General features: G+C 30.9%; 1 protein-coding gene across 1 annotated transcript; it reads right to left on the reverse strand.

Moving 5' to 3' along the window:
* Window positions 1–2339: 2339 nt before the first annotated feature.
* On the reverse strand, window positions 2340–23179 carry Cerk (Ceramide kinase). Its single transcript, XM_018537361.1, has 8 exons — window positions 22909–23179; window positions 11761–12012; window positions 7521–7714; window positions 5459–5834; window positions 4685–4837; window positions 4390–4586; window positions 2772–2935; window positions 2340–2519 (listed from the first exon to the last, which is right to left on the reverse strand). Exons 1-8 carry the CDS (start codon window positions 23057–23059, stop codon window positions 2435–2437), a joined length of 1572 nt encoding a protein of 523 aa, XP_018392863.1. The 5' UTR covers window positions 23060–23179; the 3' UTR covers window positions 2340–2434.
* Window positions 23180–23388: the final 209 nt, after the last annotated feature.

The raw sequence follows: 23388 nt of genomic DNA on the forward strand, positions 1-23388 counted from the left end.
GCCAAGCTTTAAATTTCTTACGATAATATCACTTATTACACTGATGAATACAACTTATGTCCATTTCTATTAATGTAGATTAAGTTTAATCTCGCTTAATTTACTTTTCATCTACTTTTAGTTTTAATAATTGGAACAAAAATAAAAGGTAAATTAAACCGAGATTAATCTGCATTTTCATAGAAATGAGTCTTATTGTGTTTGCTATTGATTGTGAATTTATTTTTCAAATAAATTTCCAATCAATAATATGTCGCTTCTTTGCTTAAAAAATGACACAACTTGAAAAGTCAAATTTTTCAGAAAACAACTTTTTTTACAAACAACTTTACAAAAAATTATTGACTATAATTAAATAACATCAGCAAAAGAATATGTTCTTAATATCAAATGCCAATTTCGTCATTTTTGTTTTATAATCCCTAAAATCTTCTTTGAGTTGTGACGATTTTAACGATTTTTTTTATAGAGTTTAATTTGTTCACTTTTAAGTTTTATAATTTATAGGATAATGTTTATTTAATTTATTCACACACACACGCGCGCACACACGTGATAATACTGCAACTCAAAAATTGCATTGTTTTAATTGTCATTTTTTAAGTAAGGGAACGATATGTTTATTGTATGTATATATATTAATTATTATTGTATATATATTATTGTATGTATATATATATTTTTATATTTATACACATATATAATGTATATATTTAAGTAACAAAAATAATTGCCACACTTATCACTTATCGCTTCGAGTATGTAGGCGTTAAAACATTTTAAGTACAAAACTAGAAGTATAATCGGCTTGTCGTCGTTTCTGCGTAGCAAGGAGACCACGAATAATTGCAGTCCCTGATCGGTTTTTAATCGATATTTAACAAATATACGCGTAATAAATACGGAACAGTGATGAAAAAACCGTGCAAAGTGGTAATTTCAACTGAATTCCGTTTGAATTTTTAAGCAATCATGCAATTCAACCGAGCAAACGTGTCTCGTTAATTTATATATAATAACGGTTTTTTTTGCATTAATGTTTCGTGTAAGAAATAAATATCGTCGACGCGCGTATAAAATTAATTTGAGCGTCATTGCGTCGTACCAACAGGAATGTTCAACGTATTCTTGGAAAGCGCATCAATTGCCAAACAGTCGTCAAATGCAATGATAAAGAAGTTATATAAATAATTTCTGCGTGCGAGTCGAACTATACTCGGTAAATCGAGCTGATATAAGTTCACGCTTTTTCATCAATCTGTGTACCCAGTAGTCCTCCGATTTCGATCGATGTTACAATCAATATTTGCAAAATTCTCTTTTTGTGACTTTAGATTGAATAGCAATTTTACTTACGTCACCAATCTAAAGTTAAGAAAATTTTGTAATGTTATTAATTATTCTATATTACATTAATAATAATTATTTAATTTTTAACGTCAGATTAATCGCTCTACGAATTAAACGTATACTCTAAATAAAATATATAAAACTGAACGTCACACTTTTAGATAAAGTGTTATAAATAAGTAAAGAAACGCCAAATACAATGTGACTCAGGTGATATTTTTCACAATAAGTTCTTTGTAATGTTTCGAAATATTTATTAACATCATTCTTAAATTGATAGTTAATTTAATTTATAGCTATTTAATTTATTATTATTTTAGCTTCAGTTTGCGATTGCCTTTCAAATCTGATAGTAATCGACGCGCAGTTTATATAACTGAAAGATGTATTTAAAATTCACATAAAATTAAACATTGTCAGGCATCAAGATAGACCATGCACGACCGTGTAATATATTTGACATTTCTTTACTTATGTGATTTATTTATATAGCGGTGTATACTATAACTTATTAAAATTTTACAAATTTTATTATACTTATCGCTGCAAGTATAACAAAATCAAAAATAACTTATCAATAATTAAGAAATAATATATGGAAGAACTTATTCACGCGTAAAATTATTCCTGCGTTAGATATGTTTGGAAATGTTACATTGACGAAAAAAGTTGTTTGTTTTTTTTAATTAGCAATCCTTGTAAAAAAAATTTCAATATCTCATAATACTTTTACGAATTTATCATATTTTAAATTTATTTAAAAGATTTCTGAAAAAATCTCTTGAATTTCTTCAAATTTTTATAAGTTTTCTTCATTAATTATAAAAACTGAGAAATTTTCTAAGAAGTTATAAAATTATGCAGAAATTATTAAAAAATTTACATAAAAATTTTAAACAAAATTTTTACCACGGAAAAGTTGAAAGAACGAACAACTCTTTTTTATTAATTTATGACGTAAGATAATTTATATCGTAATCATAGGGCAAGACATTGGAACCTCGCGTCTTCGAAAAAGCCACGGAGCCGAATCCGTGACCTTGAAACTGAAGACCGGCCGTTCGACGACTTTGTTCTGACTCGTTCACGTAGAACAGCTGAGGCACGTCGGGTCTCGAGATGATTCCTGAGCTCGTCTCGTGTAGACCTTCAGTAATTGGCAGTGTACCCTGCACAAATATTTAGCAACGTGAGGTGATGCTTTCTGTGCAAATTTAGAAATGCCGAGATCATGTCGCAAGAGTACCCCACGAGGTGGGACATCAGCTATATGGCTATATCGTACATAAATTGCACGTACTTGAATTTTAGATAAGATAAAAATTTTAATGTGCAATTAAGAATTCAAATGGAGACTTTTAACACGACTCCGGGACACCTGATACCGATAACGCACACGATCACGTCTGTTGTTTACTCGCCTGATTTTGACATTGGTGCTGTCGACCACCTCGCCGTCGCAATTCCAGACGCTGAGTCGTGAGCCCGAGCGGGTCGCATTCGACCCGTTCTCGAATTGCAGGGTCGGCAGAGCGCGGAATGTGAATTCTCTCGCCCGGTAGACCTCGGCGAACGGTAGCTCGTACTGCAACAGAGTCGTGATTTTCATCTGGAGTTTTTTGAGCATAATTATAGTATATAATAAATTATAATAATACACATGGAGGCATAGCGAGGATTTTGTTTAAGAGGAGCCCAATTAGAAATATTGGAATGTGAGACTTGCTATTTAAGTATTAGTTTATAATTTAAAAACGAATAAAATAAATTAGTCAATTAAAAATATGTGTCCTTTCGGGGGAGGAGAATAATCGAGTTGTATGGATCATTGGACTTTTTTTATTTTATATTATTTTTAATTAATTATTAGAAGTAAATTATACATATTTAATTTAGTAATTCACTCTCGAGTTTACTTAATTTTTCTTACAAAATAGTAAACTGATTTTTTGAATTAGATAAACTTACATTTATAACAGTAGCCGTTTTGGATTCTCAGAAAATTTTTTTAGAAATTCTACATGTCTTTAATTCTTTTTTCTTCTCCAACTTAATAATTTTGTGTAAATACTCATTAATACTCATTGTGAATACTCTTTTTTTTGTAAACATACATACTCATGAATTTTGAAATTATCTTATAGTATTGTGTAATTATTTTTATTCTAGAAGATTTGAGGGGAAAACAGGCCTCCTGCCCCTCTTGGCTACGCCCATGATAATACATACAATTATAATTATGCATATACAGTATACAGTTGTTCCTTTCTCAGAATTTCAGAATTACATCTCGTAGTAAAATATTGCGTTTTAATTTCATGAAATTGTCTTTTACAATTATTCTATATAATATTAGATATATAATACAGAATGTCTCATAAAAGTATTAAATTATTATTAAAAAATTAATAATTTACAAAATTTTATATTTCATGTCATAATTTGCCAAAAAGTATAAAATATCTGTATGTAAAATATTGATTTTTCGATATCTGTCTACGTACTTTTATATGCGAAATATAAAACGATTAAATTTTTCAATTATTGTTCACTTCTATTAATAAAGATTGACTTTAATCTGGATTCAATTTACTCTTTATCTCCTTCTAATTCTTAGAACTGTATAGAGAAAGATAAAAAAATAAGTTAAACCAAGATTAAAGTTAATCTATATTGATAAAAACGGGCATATATAAGTGATTAGGCATTTAACGCCTACACTAACGACACCTAGCCATTATAAAAATGTTATAAAAATATTATTGTGTGTGTGTATGTGTGTGCGCTTTCTCAAGTCCATGCAAAATAATAAACATTTACAGAATAACTTGTTGAAACCATGAGTGATGCACACTTGTGGCACGCGCATAAAACTTCAATATATCGATAATGTATTATACATATAGCACTGAAGGCGTTAAATGTCTGTAAGCAATGATTAATGATTGATAGTAAACATAGCTATTAAAGCGTCAAGCAAAAAGATTAATATATAATTGGCGACAACTATTCAAATAAATAACTGAAACTCGTGCGTACCACAGTTTTTCGTTTACTGGACAGCCTGAGCAATAATCTGATATTATTTATTAAAGATGTATGTCGTATTAGGATCACATCCACGCAGCCATCGCCCACGTGGCAATGAGGACTAAAACCCATGGGACACCTCGAACACGCGCACGACACGTTCGCGCCGAACACCATGAAGAACTTCCCTCTGACCGTTACCCACCCTACGGAGAAGACACAAGATTTATTCAATTAATTTTGACCGGTTTTGTAACTGCATTATGTATTTGCTTTCCATTCTCTTCCGTGTTTTAACACTCACTGGAGATTTCCTGGTCGGGGATGCTGTTGTGCATGTGCTGCAGGCAGCGTAAGCAATTCTTCATGCACCTGGTGCTACCTGCTGGGTGACATGGATCCGATAACAGATCGATCTCACCCTCATAGCCCTTGTTTGCTAATATCTTTTTAAATCCTGGAAACAAAATAAGGATCTAATTAGTTTGATAGAAGTTCCATCCATACTTATACATAAAATACTTTATTACTTACATAAATTACATTAGAAATGAACGTTTGTTATAATGCAGCAAATTAATTGATATTTAATTCTTTAAATTCATATTTATTTAATAAAATTATGCTTGTTATCTCAACTCAAGCCGGACAATCAGATTTAATTAGCTTTGCTTTTTTTTTAATGACAATTCTTCTTAAATTAAATTCAATCGAAAGACTCGACCTTAGTATAAAAACTTTTCTTAAAATTTTTATGCAAAATAAAACACTTTTCAAAAATATTGAGAAAGTCTGCAATATTTTTATGTTTTCTAATTTTATAATTTCTGAAAAAATACCAAAAATTTTTCAGATTTTCTAAGAAAATATAAGAAATGATAAGATAGAAATCCTAGAACATATATTTCAAAATTCACTTATGCATATAAATTCAGAAGAGATATAAGACTTCCTCGGCACTTTTGAAAAGCGTTTCAATTTGTAATGAAAAATCAGAGAAATTTTCTAAAAATTTCAGTAATGTTGAAAAATTATACGAAAAGTTTTGAGAAAAAGATTTTCACCAGTGGTTTCTTACCGGACCAGTCGTATCTACAGGGTCCCATCCAGCGGAACTTTTCGCTATCGCGGATCACGTCGCCTAGATAACCATAGCTGAACACGCTGGCATAGAACCTGAGCAATGTGCGATTGCTGTGAACCGACGAGATGTCCAGACCAATCGAGTCGCCGAAGATGATATGTATAGCGGCAGTCTGCACGTCGGTGGTGCCATGCATACTGTAGGCGACTGTGTCGGTGCTACCGCTGGGTATAACGCCAACAGGTAAGGCGGGAGTAGGCAACCTGGCATCAGGATTATTGGGATCGATCTGCTGATCCTTCGCCGCTCTCATAATCAACCCGTTGAACACCTCAGCGAAAGTGCCGTCACCACCGATGCACACCACCGCCTATCGAACACGAAAACTTTAGTTTGAAGATAGTTCGAATCTTTTTTTAACTTACGTATATATTATGCAATCAGAGATGAAAAGTAACACGTTACTTGCAACGCCGTTTTACTTCAATCGTTACTTTATTATATAATAACGATTTGGTAATGACGTTGAGAATTTTTTATGATTGTAACACCAGGTTGGGAAAGTCACTCGTTGCTTATAACGAGTTGGAAAAGTCACAGTGTTACTGAAAAAAGTGATTTGTTACTTTCTTTCAAACTTGTAACGCGTTATTTTTAACTCGTGTTACTTTTTTTTTCAATAAACACGTGATAGTGACGAGTTATACTTTCCGAAAATAACTTTTCCAGCTTTAGGATTTTATTACAATGTCATCAGTGCCATATATATATTAGCATTAGAGGCTAACGTAGGCTAGTTATTGCTTAGGGACGGCAAGTTTAGGGGAGCGGCATTTTTTTTTAAAGTTCTAAAGATAACTAATTTTTTTGGTCAGACGTAAACGTGCAATAAAGATAAGGTCTCTCAATCCCTATAAATGACCTTTTTTGTCCCTTACACCAATATGATTATTGGGCAGTTGAATGGGGGCGGTAAAAACCTTAATCCGACCCTAAACGTCATTATCAAATCGTTATTATAAAAAGTAATGACATTATACTTGCTTCTCATCCTTGCATATAACTAAACACTACGTTCAATTTGAAATAATATTAGAAATCTGGATTTATACGCTTATTAAAAATTAGCGTTTATGAGTTTTGTTATATGAAGTCGAAATCGTGATAATTATCTAGAAATGTATTATCAATAACAATCTTGAGTGATAATCCGAATAGAACCTTGGCCTTCCTTAAGAAGAAGATAACAGCTCAAAATATTTGGCTTTAATTTTCTTTAATTTCCTTGGAAGTTCCTCAGTATTTTATTTTTTTAAGGAGGTAAGCTACTAGGAATACTCATTGCCCAACCTTCTGGAGTCCCTGGAGGATAATAAGCTGTATATATTCAAAAGGTGTGTCTTTTTATGACAGATATATGATCCTTTTGTATGACTACAAATTTTTCTTTATAACCTACAGTAGAAATATAGTTTTTGTGAATACCAGCACGCGTTCTAAATTTAAATATATTGTAAATATTCGAAACATATTACAGACCATTTGATTTTCAAATTTTATATAAATAGGATTTAATATTTTTATCGCATTATCAACTATATAGAGACTTCTAAATTTATATTTCTGACAAATAATTAATATCATTATTTCAGATTAATAAATGATTATATATTAATTTTAATTTATATATTTATATTATTATGTGTCTATTATTTACATTATTATTTTGAGGAAATAACGTAAATAACAATTTAAGTAATAATTCAAGGCTCAGAAGAATAAATCAAATATTGAATTAAAAAATTGCCAATATGAGCCGACACTAGTTGATCATGTGTGTAAAATAATTATTTTATTATAATCATAAATAGCAATATATATAAAATGATAATATAAATATAAAAAATAATAATACGGAAATATAAATCCAGAGATCTGTGAAAATTGCTCCTAAACGTTTTCTAGATTGATGTAGATATGTTTATTTACCGAGTCAGAAGCCACGTCTGGCTTCGAACTTTACATGAACGTAGAATAGAATGTTTGCAGGACTCACATGTAGGTCACTTAAGTCGGCCGTGAGCAGAGCGTCGCGAATATGGCCTGCACGCTCCGTGACCATCATCTTTGTCTCGATGCCAGCGATAGTCATGAGTGGTTGAACATCCTTCTCCCAGATCTTGACACCTTTTTTTTTACCGCCTATAGGATTGATGAACAGCATTATCTTTCGTGGCCGATATGTCAAACCTAAAACAATTAATTGCAAATTAAATTCTGCTTTCGATCCTTCTCTTAATTTTAAGAATTTTTTGCCTCAGCTTTTTTAAATTTCCTCAAAATTTAGTTCTTCTATAAATAATTTTTTTAATTTTAATTAAACATTTACTTATTCTTTATATCTATATGCATAAAAGTCTGGTCACTACCTGGAAATGTTTCAAAACTTGTCGATATAAAAATTAATTGTAATTAATTATAAACTTTTGAACGATTCATGATTAAAAATATATTATTTTTAGAAAGAATCAAATTAAATCAAAATCCCTAATTTTTCTCACTGTAATTATGACATCGGAGATAGAAAATCAAATATTTTTTTCTTATACGTCGAAATATAAGGCCTTAAAAATGGAAGATTGAAAGAAAATTCAGAAGCATTAAAGGCAATATATTTTTACAAAGTCATATATCTTATGTTGCTAGTTGATAAGAAAAATTCGTTTGTTCTTTTCACTGGATTATCTTTGCTGAATTATAGTGAAACAATGACATACTCGTATTTTTAATCGACTTCCTTTTTCCTCATCACGATTTAATCAACTTCATCTGTTTAAAAAAGAAAATGGGTCAAACGAAGACTCGGAGAAGGAAGACAGAGTTTTAATCATGTAAAATTGTCTCTATCGATTTTCCTCATAACACGCGATGTAACGTCGATAATCGAACAAGAGTTTTTTTTTTTGCGAAAACGGCAATTACACGAACATGGCAAACCTCCAGATCAATACTACACATAACTGTTAACTCGCAACGACGATCGATAAGGGTAGTTTATAGAGCAGACATATCCCTTGTTTTCTCGGCATTCATTAAAATTTGTGTGTTATCTCTTCCCTTTTTTTTTTACTTTTTCTCTTCCTATATCAAGTTCATCCCAACGTGCATCGCTGTATGTTAACAGAGCCAAAAGATCGCATCTCGCTTAATTCATTTTGTGATACTTTTAAGCGGAGCAGCAATTCAATTTAACTCGGGAAATCTAGAAACAGCCAAATGGAAGAAATACATAAATGATAAAATTAGAGAAAAAAAGTAGCGATATTTGAAATTAGGAAAAGCGTCAAAATTCGTATACAAGATCGATGAGCATATATAACAGTGATATTTTAATCTAAAAGTCAACTGCAATGTAAGTAACAACCGTAGAGTAATAATTTAATTCGGGAATTATTAAAATTCGCAATATTTAACCGATCTACCGATAAGAAAACTTTCGCGCAGACCGTAACTGGTTTGACTGGCTGTCGCTGCGTTCCATCAAAGTTTTCGGATCACCGAGTATATTCTCGTATAACGCGGACCTTTCATTGCGATTTATGTCGATTCCAACTGGGTTAACTGGCTACCCAGACTTTACATACTATATCTCTGGCTTTAATTGCGATGGAAAAATGCTCAAACGAAAGGTAGCTTTTTCATAAAAATTTCGCTCTATACAATACTAATCTATAATTAAAGATTTATCATTAAACCTTATCTTTGACTTATCTTGAATCTAAATATATATATATATATATAAATAAAAATATATATAATCAAATAAATGAAGTTATAAAAACTTTATATCTCCTCCATTTTATAAATATATAAATATAAAATGGAAATATATAAAATGTTTAGTTTTTTATTTTATAACGTAATCTTTATTTTAAAAATTGTAAACTCAAGATAATTTAGAAATAATCTTTTTAATTCGACATAATTTTGCATTTGCCTTATCTTGATTTTAATCCTTTTTTTTACTTTAATTACCACGATTTTTTAAAGTTTATAATTTCATTTTTCCATTCTGTTAGATTCATAATGTCAAATTATACTCACTTTAAGTTATTTTTAATCATTTCTGTAGGCCGTCTACTCAATATGTTGTGAATTTAATTAAAACAATGGAGTTAAACAACTTAACTCAAGAACATTAATTAACTTTAACTCAAATTTATTTATTAAATGCATTGGTGTGAATGATGTTTACTTTGAAACTAACAATAAGAATAGAAATCGATTAATTTACATTTTGACATATCTGAAAGTTAAAAATAACAAAACGTTGTTTAATTTAAGAGATTAGGCTATCTTTTACTCTTGCTATATAACTAACAGTGTAGTATTACTTTTCGACGTGTCTGAGTTGCTTATGTCATCATTTAATCTACGAAAATATTATGTTACTCTTATGTTTATGCTCACTACACCTCAATGATATCAGCGACGACGCATCAGAAGCTAGCAATTCTCATTAATGTATACATCGCGTTAATTCTTCAATGGCGAATTTGATTGCCTGTTTTCTTGAGTTCCCTCTTTTTACACGCTTTTTTTCAACAAAAAAAAGCGAACAATTTTTCTTCTATTTTCCAGAACATTTTCAAATGTATCCAATGCAAGAATAATCTTACACGTTGAAAACGTTCTTTCATACTTCTTACTTCTTAATTTTCTGCATACAAGTTACTTTTAATTTATTACTTAGTCTTTTTTATACACCTTTTTCAGCGAATAAATTGTGAGAAAAATCGTCACTCTTTAACAAACAGTGAAAAAAAGTTTATGCAAACGTGTCTCGCTTGCAGACATAACGTCAGCTTCGCCTATCGCTAAAATAATACGTATGCAGTTTCTTATGTTATACACGGGATGTAGAAAATTACAGGCGTGCCATTAATTATTCTCTGTGTTAATTGTTCGCGGCCTTCGATATAGAGTCGATTCCTTATTTTATATTACATATTGTTGTCAATTTTCGATATCAAATGAAAATCTTCCGCTTCATAACTCAATTTCATAATTCTATTTAATGTTTGCACTCGACTTATTTCGTAATTTACGATAATGATCTTCTACACGCCTCCTCGCGCGTATATTATATACATCGCAATTCTAAAATTATTACACGGTCAACGCGTTGATCGCGAGAGTCACTTCACGAAGCTGATTTCGAATAAATGCTCCAATGGATTTAGAACGGCGGGACCCAAGCAAAACACAAGTCATGATGACATTAAAATGACATTAAAATGACTCTAAAAGTCATTTTTCAGTCAGTCACGATTTTAACATCATTTTTTATTATTTCTACACTGAAAGAAAAGATTGGCTGAACATGGCATGGCATTTTTAATTGGTTGCAGCGCAGCTAATTAAAAATGCTACGCCATATTTTATTATACCTGCATCTAATTTACTGCAGCGGCCAATCTTTTCTTTCAGTATACCTTTGATTCTTTCATGTATGTTGCTACGTTGAATAAAATTTTTGTTTTATTATCCAAATTCTGTCTTGTTATCTGCTGAATTTTTCTTGTAATTTCGTATTCTTTATCTCCTGTTTTATATTCTTGGCTAAAAACGGTGTTGGTGACGCATCTAGAAGATTTAGGAACACTGAAAAGAAAAGATTAGCTGAATATGGCACAGCATTTTTAATTGGCTGCAACAGTCAATTTTTGATTGCAGCAGCCAATCTTTTCTTTCAGTGTGTAGGTATAGATCTGAAAATTTTGTTGGACCATTGAAATAATGTTTTAAAAATAATATTTGGAAACTTAAACACAATATGCAATAATGCGAAAACTTTTAACATTTTAACAGCCAACCTGAACATCCTAACAGAATTATTTTCCACAGTATATAACAGTAACATTACATCAATATTATATAATTTTGTACTCACTAATGTAATTCTGTTATGTGTTACATAAATTATATTACATATATATTATTAAGTGGAAAATTATAATATTGATGTAAGGTTATCATTAGTTTGTATGCTGAGTTTGATGGTCTAACAAAATTATTTTCAGATTCGTATCTAATTAAATTTTTATAGATACTTCAGCAAAATACTTCTTTTCGTGATATATTTGTTTTTTATTATTTTGTATATATCTATATTAATTCTACACATATCTCCCTTATTATTTACTACATACTTGCACTTCAATAAAGTAATATTATGTTATCATGATGTTATCGTGACTTGTTCTGCTTAAGGAAGATGATTGAGTCGAACTCACCTAGGAGGTAATTGCGAATGGTCTTCACCCACGAGGCGACCTGTCTGGGATCCGTATGGCTCATCGTCACGCTGTGATGTTTCCATTTGTTCTTGGACCCGCGCACGGCGTAGTGCAGGATGAAATTCGTCGGACATACCGTGGTCGGCGAGGTCGGCTGCTCCGACTGCTTCTCCTTAATGCTCACACCCGATATCCAGTCGTCGCCGTAGCGCACCGCCAGAACGTCCGTCAAGGGCAGGGTCCATCTGGCTGAAAGAGCAATATGAACGAGGGGAATTATCAGAGGTGCTTCGTGAATTTATCAAAGCCTTTGTATTCACCGATATTTAAGCCAGAAATAGCAACCTGGATATTTTTATACCCCGACCACTTATAGCGGTTCAATGATTTTTATACTTTAATATAAAAATAAAAATAACGTTATGTTAATTAAATTTTTTATAAACAATTACAGTTTCTCAAATAGAACGATAAAAAAGGAAAGAGTTGCAGAATCAGATACGTATATAAATTTACATAGAAATATTGAAGCACTAAGAGCTTCGACCAAAAGAATAGAATTTATCTTAGGTATAATATTTAATTAAAAATCTTATTTTTTTGAAAATACTTTCATGTCAATAAGTTTCTTAACATGCTTATTTTGTTTAATATTTTATATTTGGTTTTTATTTATTAATATTTAACCAAATAAATACAGGTGAACATTTACATAAAAAAAAAATCAGATGACTCCCGAGTTAATTAAAATGCAATCCCCCCATTTCTCCTCTTTTCTCTCAACCAAGACTGTTAAAAAGGCGGATCAAATTTTAACGTGAAGAAAGAAGCAGCTCTGACGTGATAAATGTCAAGGAAATGTTGTGTTAAAAGCGAATATTTATGGCGCGACCGCACGTGCAAATGTATGCGCGTATATTATATATACAATCAACTTTGGTATAGATAACTATCGTTGACGGTCTTGATAAGATGGCTTAAATCTGGCCCAGGCTCTCTAAGGAAATATTTGATCCGCTTGACAATGAACGTTGTTCCATTAATCGTTCTATTTATGCTTATCAACGTTGCGTAAGCTCGTGGTTTGTCTCTCTGTAACAATTCTAACTTCATCAGATTCTACTGTACAATGATCCGATAAAATTAGAATGCTCTACGTTATGCATGCATATTTTGTGCATCATTAAATTGTAGGAGAAAAAAGCGATCGCTTTGTCCGGTGGACGTGGACTCCAGAGAATAGTAACCAACTCGCGCGCGTAAGACGTTACGCAATACTTCCAGTTACTGAGTTACGCGATACAAAGAGCAGGTGCACGCGCTTGAATACTAGGATGCCAGAAAGTAGCAAGAAACTATTATCCCTGCAAAGAGAGAGAAAGAGATAAAAAAAGATGTTGTCGACATTCATCGATACAAATTTATTATCTTTAATTTTCCACTTTATTTTTATACAAAATAATAAACATAAAAATGACATTGTAAGAGTCAAATAATTAAGAGTGATATTCTAAACAACAATTAAACCATATATTTTAAATTTTAACTATTGTGACAAAACTTAAAACTAACTTATAACATTAAATGACGGAGATATTTCACTTTATTTTTGTTTTGTATAATTTTGTTAGCGGTTTTTTGACTTTTCTTTTTACTCTAAAAAGAGACAAAGAAAGAACTCATATTACTTTATCACGTTCCGGGAAAACAGGAAGCATTACTGTACAACATTGTCTGCAAATTTCTCATTTACTGCAAACCGCGTTATATGTTCTATTTTTTCTTACGTAAATTAACTTCACACAAATATAATATTCTTTTTATCGAAAGAAAAGAATTAGTACGGAAAGATTTTTATTTGCTTTATTTGATTGTTTTATATACTTTGCTTTTCTAAGACCTTCTTAGACATGAGAATATTTTCACCAAAATTTCTTATCTCTTCCTTATATTATCGATAAATTACTGCGTAATCACTTTGTTAGGATATCGACTATTATCTCGTGCTTATCGTCTGTCAAGGTAACAGTTTCTTACGGTAAACATTCACGTATCAAGTGTTACGTCTGATAATTAGTCCGTGGAAATTTAGAATAATTTTTTTCCACACGAGCGAGGAAACGTATTAATAACAACGTTTGGTCGACCGCATCGTACATTTGCAGCTCGGAAATATTGGGAATTATTTTTCAAATAATCGTAATTTTCATCATGCATGCCACGTCTGCATATTCATCGAGTCGCGGAGCCAAAGAGATACTCATTCTATTACATAGTTATCCATCCATTCATACAAAATCGTAAATTTTGAATTAAATTAATCGAATGTTTTAGCTTGTGTAATTTGTCGATACAAAAATTAATTATAATTAATCGTAAATGATTCTTTTAAAACTATTTATATTTAAAAATATATTGTTTAGAATTATAAATCAAGGTTTGATTCTTTTTACTGCAATTGTGCTGAATCATGATATTGAAGATAAAAAATTATTCGTTTTTTTAATAAAACGATTAGTTTTATTGTAATTTCAGCAGGTATTTATTATTTAAATTAAGTATTTATTAAAATAAATTGTTTACGTTTCAAACAGTTTAAAAAATTTTGTATTTGGAATAATAAAAAGACTTCTTTTTTTCTTTATTTGCACTTTCCCTTTTCTTCCTTTTTTCTTATTTTTTGTTTACCTTTCCTTTACTTTTGCATTTTCTCTTTCTTTTATTTTTTTAAGTTAAAACGATAAAGGCTTTGGAAAGTGTAATAATCTAAAATGTAAATAATCAACCATTTCAAGTCACCATATGTAGTTGCAAGTATAGGTATGTATTTTGAAACAATGCGTGAAGAGATGCATGTGGCGAAATATAATTTTAGCAGCGCAGCGGTTTCATTTCTCGCGATCGCACAGTGCTGACATGATCTGTCAAGTCTTGTACGTATGTACATACAACAGCGATTCGTTCGAATGTAATTGTCATTCCGACGATCGCGCCGTAACGAACGGTTGTTATCGAGAATCGATTCATCAGCGATGTATCGCGCGTCGTGATCGACCTTAATAAAACGACAGTTATTGTCTCGCGTTTACGACTTCCTCGTATATGTATACGCACGTCGCGGAAGACGCCGATCAATTCTTTTTTAAAGCCACGTCGAATGATTTGTAATTCACCTTAGATTTTAGATCAGAAATTTTGTTTACAATTTTATATGTGTATTTTATACGTTTGTAATTCTATGTGGTTTTACTTCGACGCGTTTATTTTAATATACTCAGCCGGCTTTTCTTGCCCAAAAGTGTAAAGCAACCCCACAAATTCATGTAAACATTCTATATTTAACATAAATTAAAAGAAAATAAATTAAAAATAGTTGGGTATTAAAAATAATATTTGTTTTTATAACAATTTTAATTTTTTGTTAGTTTTTTTTATTTCAATACCGCTTTTTTCCAGAAAAAACAATAAAAATTGAAGGTTTTATACTTTATAATTAAAGTTACATATGTAAATAAAATTCCAACTTTCTAAAAAATTTACAAATGTATTTTTGTATATTTTACATAATACATAAAATTATAAGTGGAGTTCCTGTTTTACATTCTGACATGTATTGTAAATCGTCTAAAGTGGATATAACACGGAAGAAGCACGACTTTGCGACAGTTGTTTGTTTCAGCAATGAATTTATAACAACCACTCAATCAATTTTGACAACGATTGATTTTAGATTTACAACGATTGAACATGCAATTTTGATATTTGCAGATAATAATTTCAACAATAATAATTGTTGTAAATTTCAATTAAGACATTATTCTTCAGGAACTTAGCATTCTAAAGCTAATTGGCCAATTTGCATTTGGTTCCTGTAAATTTACTCCATTAACAAGTTGACATTAAAGAGAGAGGTCAAATCAAGGAATCTTTATATTGTTTGCGTTGGAAATATACACAAAGTTTACATCACATAATACATTTTGCGTTACAATCGGATCGGTTTCGATATTTGCGTGTATGTTTTAATAACCTGTTTCGTCTTCTCGCATGTTAAGCAGGACATGTATGAACCCTCAACAATAGTGTTAAGATGAAATACATGGAAATGAATACGCGAATATTTCACGGCAGAAGTCTCAAATTAGTTACGTGACTGTCTAAAGCATTTGTCTTTGCATAATTACGACGAGCGACGTATTTTCAATGTTAGTCGTTACGTAAGTAAAAAGATATTTTATTCTATGATATATTGTTTTCTGAAGCGCGTTTATTAATTAATAATAAAATAAACAATAATAAAATCATAATAAATTCAAAGAAGAAACAATTATACAGCATAGTTTTACAATACTTAATTATACCATATTATTATATTTTGATTGTGCAACAAATTATTATCAAATTTATATTTACATGGAAAAAATGAGTTGGCTGAAGTATCTAAATTTTTAGGTAGATATACAGGTTTAAAAAAAGAATTTTATTAAACCATTAAAATAATCATATAAGAAACTCAATCATGATAAAAGCAATGCTGCAAAAAAATTTTTTAATAAACAGATTGAATATATAATTATTTTGATATAGTATATAATTTTTTGATATAAATAACAAAATTATTTTTTCAGACTGTTACTATAGCTATAAATTTTTGAATACTTCAGCAAACCATATAATAATGAATTTCGCAGAGTTGCCATTTAACAGTTTAAAAATTGAAGATTTTTCAGAGACAGTCATTAAAAACGGTAGAATGCATGTCGTAGGCCGTAGGTCGTTGACATGCCGGTTTCTCGCTCACAGACAGGTTTCTCCTGTCTGACCGAGATAACGTGCCACTGCAAGAAATGTAGTATTAGCTATAGGTTGAACGATGGAAAGTGAAAGATTGCAGACATTGCACTTGCTTCACTGAAACGTGCCGAAACAGGCGCTATTAATCGACGAGCCGCACCGCCGACACGAAATTAGCGACGCTATTTTCGATCGGTGTTATTCTCTAGCTGAGTATTTCCGGCACTAGTGACGTAGACATAATAAAAAAAGTTACCCTACAAGGCTTTACCAAGCTTTACGATCGAAACAATGATCGAAACAGACTAGAGGTAAACCAGCTGGGGACGTTCAATAAAATATATTTAAGAAGAAATAAATTATGTTATATAAAGTAATAATTATTATTATTAAGACATGTTTTAAAATATTAATTAGAGAGCTTCAAAATTAATAAAAAATATTTTATATATCTTTTGCTCAATTATTTTTAAAATTATAAAAGTTTGATTGTTTAACCATTTCTTGCTGAAATTTGACGTGCAGTTTGAAGTACTGAAAAATATATTTAAATATTATACTAATATTATTAGGCATTTTTTTTTTTTTCGAGTTTTAATTTTGACCATATTTGGCTCTCCCTTATTAATTTTATTTATTCATATAAGCAATCGAAATTTATTTTATTGTTGAAAAAGATGTTGCACGGAAAGAATAGTTATGTTGGAGTACTAAAAATTTAACTAGATACAAATTCGAAAATAATATTGTTTTTTTTTATTGAAAAATAATTATACAGCCTTAACATGAAATGCAATGTTGCAAAATTTTTGAAATTTTATTAATTATTTTGAGCATCCTATACTTATTAATCCTTTTTATGATTTACTGTTATTTCTATTTTTGCATTTAGCAAATTTTAGATACTTTAGCAAAATTTTTTGTGTATACTTATTTTAGCACAATTCGACTCTTATAAGTTTTCTCAAAAAAGTTGAAAGATTATTAAATTTATTATAAAATTACATCATTATTTAATTCAAAATTCAATAAATATTACTTTTTTTAAAAATTGAAAACAAATATTTTGCTCAATTGTTTTAATTAAAATTTAATTAATATCGTTTTCTCCAAATTGAAAGATCAACGTAAATTCGAACGGAGCGTTTATCGCTACGCAGACACAAGGATTTCATTGTTAAACGCAGGTCGGTCATGGGGACTGGAGAATGCGGTTATAAAGATACGTGCGTTGCCACCCGTGATGTGATTATCGCTATTTTATTTAATATTCATGATGCGAGCGCGCGCAGGCATGGTCGTATGAGGAAATAGAACGATATGTAAATCGCGTTCAAGGACGAGGCGACATGTGTTCATATCTACGTGAGTGAATCGCCAAAAACTTATTAGAATTCCTTGTAATAACCTTGCCTTTCGAAGTTATAAAGTAAATTTACAATCAAAAATCATCCTGACCACGCGAGGAAGTTTTGATTGATTAATGCCTGTTTCCATCAATGCAGATTAACTTTAATCTCGGTTTAACTTGCTGTTAATCTTTTTCTAATTTTTAGAATTAGAAAAAGATGAAAAGCAAATTGAACCAAGATTAAAATTAATCTGCATTGGTGGAAATGGGCATTAATTTCTTCTGTCTTTTTGTGTGCAACTGTAGTACGTACGTATATGCATGTAAACAACTATAAGTTGTTTATTCAGATAAGCACATTTTTTTAATGTTTATAAATATTTATAAGACTTATTTTTAATATTTCATAAATATTTATTATAAATCTATTTCGATCTTATAATATTATGAGAAGCAATTAAGTGCAATTAACATTAAATAAAAATTTTGATGAATGATTTGGATATTAATGACATCTATTAAAAATACTGATGATTTGAAGGACGATTAAATCTATAATAAAGTTTTTGTTTATTTATCAGTTATTTACATATCTTTATTTGAAAGCAATTTCTTTCTCAATCATTAGATCAATTATTATTAGTTATTTTCTAAAATGATTTTAGTTCTCTTTTTTGTCTGTAAGTAGAAGCATTTTTTTCTTTTCTTTTACTCATCATATTTACTATTAATTACGAAAGATAATGCTTATCTATGCTTATAGTTATGTATGTTTGACGTTGTCAGCCTAAATATTTCTGCGCTTGAAGGGATTGTGCCACATATGTATAAATTGCCTAGTAAATAGCGATTCATTCATTCATTTCTTCCATTTTCTCTAATTTTATTTAACATACAAAGAAACGCAAACTTTCGGACTTTACCAAATATTTTGTTTTATTTCATTATATATAAACTGTATTTTATTCATTTATTTATAAGAAGCGTTTAATCCGGATTATCGTAGAGAATTAGACTTCGAGTCACAAATTAATGCGCTTAAAAGAAACGTCCAATAAAGAATTCTGCTCTGTCCCTTATTATAACCAGGCTATTTAACATGATAAATTACAAAACAAATTGCAGAACAAATTATCTGCCTATCTTTTTATTCCTATGGTCCTTGCTTGCAAGCGAAAGGTCAATATGTCCATGTTCTCTGTCTCTATTCCGTCCTACTGGTTTTTTTAAAATAATTGCAATGTAACGTCTACCATCGCAAAAGATGCTGTAGCAATGGAAGGTCAAGGCCAGCCTCTTCTAACATGTACTATACACACTTAACTCGTGACACACACGACCTATCTTGTAGGACCGAATTGCTTGAGTTGTATTAATAAGCGCTTGTTGGCCTCAAGAGCAATCGACCAAAGAGAGAAAAAGAGAGGGGAACAAGAAAGAAAACGAATTATAGACTAATTATTACGTAACTCTATGAGAACAGAAAATACGAACGATGTATCCACATAGAAAAAGCAATTTTGAAATATCTAAAAACTTAGCCATACATTGAGAAAGATATCTGATTGGATTAATTAGAATTCTGGTAGAAAATGGACCAATCAAAATTTTCATCAAATCTACTAGAACATTCTAGTCGAGATAATCAGAATTCCATTGATATTATATAATTCCAATTAGAATCTTCCAGTTCATCCATTTTTAATTTGCTAAATCTTAATAAACGCGTATTTCTTTATTTCTAGGCCTTGAGATTAATTGAACACATTTAACTTTAAACAACTCATAGAAGAATTAACCATTTGTGATGTGATTACAACTTTCTTATTCAAAAAACGCGCCAAGCTGCACAATAAAGTGGCATAAGTGGCGAAGTAGCGAGTCAAGAGATCGTTAAGAAATAAAGTAAAAGTGAACGGTCAAGAAACAAGAACAAACAGCGAACAAGACGACGCGCTATGCATGAGTCTATCAATTCGAAAAATTCCTAAATATAAAACAATAATTAGTCACAGGATTGGTTGAAAAAGATGTATTTACTGAAGTAATCTAAAAATTTAAAAGATTTTGATTAAAATGTATCAAACAAAATGTAACTTTATTCAAATTAAATTGTTCAGTCAGTATAAACAAATCTTTTTATCAAATACTAAAATCTTTTTAAGACCGTATACAATTGATAAATCTTTTTATTATTTACAAGACAGAAAAAATTATTTGCAAAATCGACTAAATTCTTTGTTATATAAACACAATATTTGGTTGCTGTTAAAAAATGCCTCAATTAAATATTTTTGCTGTAGATACACTTTTTTAAGAGTAGATACAAATCTGATAATTTTGTTGGACCACACGCATCAGAACGCTTAAACTGATCCAAAATTATTTTCAGATCTGCATTTAGCTAATATCTTTCTGATATTTTATCCCAAAAATTGTTATTTCCATATATAACATCAAAATGACGTTAAAATGAATCGTCACTGATCGAAAAGTGACTTTTAGTAATCATTTCTAAACCATTTTGTGTCATTTAGATATCGTAATAACTTGTACTCTGCTTGGATTGTGAATTCGTTATGTGCCTAGATCCAACTAATTTTATGTGAGAAAAATTTACGTCTTATTCAACATTCTTATGTTCTGCATTAATTCAGATCTGATTTAAATAATCTTGAATTTTATATTTTACAAGCAAAACTATGCACGTAACTGCGTCCGCCGCAATTGTGCGCGTCTGATCTGATAAAATCTATTTTCTCATATTGCTTATTTGCTACAATGCTACAATATGATAAGATATAACAAAATTATTATTATTAATATTATTAGAGTTGTTCACAGGAAAACAAAACATAAAAAAAGAGTCGTAAATATCTATGTTTGATAATATGTAATAGATTTATCAAATCAACTCTGGATATAATGGGTGCTTTCCATTTGATGACACAAATCGACACAAGTGTCGTTCTATCTTTGTCAATCTCTAAATATCAAGAAAGATAGAATGATACTTGTGTCGACTTGTGTCATCAAATGGAAAGCACCCAATAGCACTAGTTCTGAGACGAGGACCACAATTGAGTCGGAAGTGAAATATTTGGCGTCCTTGCCAAAAAAAAGGAACACGTCAACGAAACAATTCAATTAGCATTGATTAGATATTATTCGTCTATGTTCGTTTTTGAAGGAACGCGGTTCAAAGAAAAGTTAAACAGTGAAAAACAAGACAAATTATTATTTTGTTATTTGTCTATCTATGTTTGTTAAGAATGAATTTTGTTGGATTGGCGAGCGCCTGTCGAGAGCGAATAATTTACTCCATTAGTTCCACAACTCTCCGAGAGTAAACTGCGAATAGCTCGTAAATTAAATATTCAATATATAAAACTTGTTAAGAGAAACATACACATCGTTGATGCAATGATTGAACCAAGTTCCGTTCCTATTTTCATTAACGCGAGTTAACTATAACTCTGAAATTAAGTGTTCGATATTTCGAAGAAGATCAAGGAAAAACGTTTACATTATCAATGAAATAGTGATCCTACTAATGTGACAATAATTTATCCTTGAATATACTGAAAAAAAGTTTGGAAATATCTACAAAACATTAAATGAAATAATTTCAATTAAATGTTTAGTTAATAAAATGTAATTTTAATTACTTTTTTAAATATTTAGGAAATATTACCAAATATATAATAATAACCGATAGTACTTATTATAAATAATTAGAAAAGTAAAAGTATTTTATTCATATTAACTTAACATTTAACTGGAATTGTTTACTCAAAATTTGATAGCTATCACTAAACTCTTTTCTCAGTGTAGGAGCTACTTTAAGAAGACCATATCGAGGATCGAAGTCGAACCTAATCGAGCATTCTTTAATTAAAATACAATCTTGACCTTTCAACGTCCAATGTTTTCGTTATAAACGAAACACGTCATCAATGAGATAATAATTTAATTAATATAATCACACCCATCTACTTCAAAAGAATTTATTCGGAGAAAATTTTGTTGTTCAAAATTGTTTCTACATTAATCAGGGTGCAATTGTGATTATTCAATATTATTTTATTATATAATAACAAGAAATGTGTAGCTCTTAAATAAAAATTTCTCGTATGTTTAATAAGGCAATAAGTAATAGAGATCGATAATAAAATTAATGTCGAATAACTTTGGTAAGAGCAGATATTTCTTTTAGATTTTTTATTACAAAAAACAATGTTGCTGGCTAAATCCCTCCATCACGTTTCGTTTTTAAGAATTTTTGAATTTTAAGACGAGAAATTAGAAATTCATTTACTCCGCTTTTTTACAAATGTGGATTGTCCCATTATTGCTTTTCAATTACACAGACCAATGAAACAAATTTTCCAGCAGAAATTGTCAAGTAACTCTAATCAGGGTAGGCTCCTTATAAATTTTCTATTAAAAAATAATACCACTAACCAAATTGCTCCGTCACGTCAGGTTTTAAAGTTATTTAAAAAATTTTATGATGAGAAATTAGCAATTCATTTACTCCGTTTTTACAAAATGTGGATTATCTCAAAATTGCAGCAAACATTTTAATTACAGAGTCCGACAAAAAATTTTTTGTCAACTAATTCTATTAGGGGTATAAATTCTTTCGATTTTTTTGGTCAAAAATAATTTCGCTGACCGAATGGCTCCGTCAGATTTTAAAGTTACTTTGAATTTTAAGATGAAAAAAAATCAGTGATTCATTTATTCTGTTTTTACAAAATGTGGATTAGCCCACTGTTGCAGCAAGCAGTTTAATTCATCCAACATTCACCTGGGTTAAAGAAAAACTCACTCGGAGCAAATTTTGTTTAATGATGATTAAAATTATTTCCAATAATTTCAGTTAATCAAGGTGCAGTCGTGAGTACCGAATATTCAACATTCGGTGGAATGATCCATGAAACGTGTAGCTCTTAAGTGAAAATTCCACGATCGAGGAGCTCGCAATCGACGCTTACTGTAAGGCGGTCGCTCGGTCTCCCAGATGAGTGTGCCACGATGAAAGTACACGCGGCAGCGCTTCTTCTTCACGATGAAGGTGTTGAGCAACACCGACTTGGACGAGGCACGTTGGTCGTCGGCAGGGCCGCCAGGGATGTCCTGCATCATCCTGGAGTCGCTTCATCGACGGAGGGAGGAGGAAGGCTTCAGCTGGAGTGACGTAGCCACGATGTCATCTCGAGGACAACCGCTGATCGATGACACTACAACGACGATGATATCGGCAAGATCGTCACGTAAATCGGCACGCTTGTCAATTCTCCGCGATCGATCATACGCAATGCTGCACACCACACCCAGGTCCTGCCTGGTCGGGCGCGCGAGCGAGACTGATGATCGCGAGCGGTGAGCCCCGCGACCTGACGCGAAACCGAACGGAAGAGACGAGAGGACGAGAGTGCGGCGACGCGCACTTAGGTACGCGTGCACTGGCAATA

This window comes from Cyphomyrmex costatus, unplaced genomic scaffold (assembly GCF_001594065.2).
Source record: "Cyphomyrmex costatus isolate MS0001 unplaced genomic scaffold, Ccosl1.0 scaffold17, whole genome shotgun sequence".
NCBI classification, from domain to species: Eukaryota; Metazoa; Arthropoda; class Insecta; order Hymenoptera; family Formicidae; genus Cyphomyrmex; species Cyphomyrmex costatus.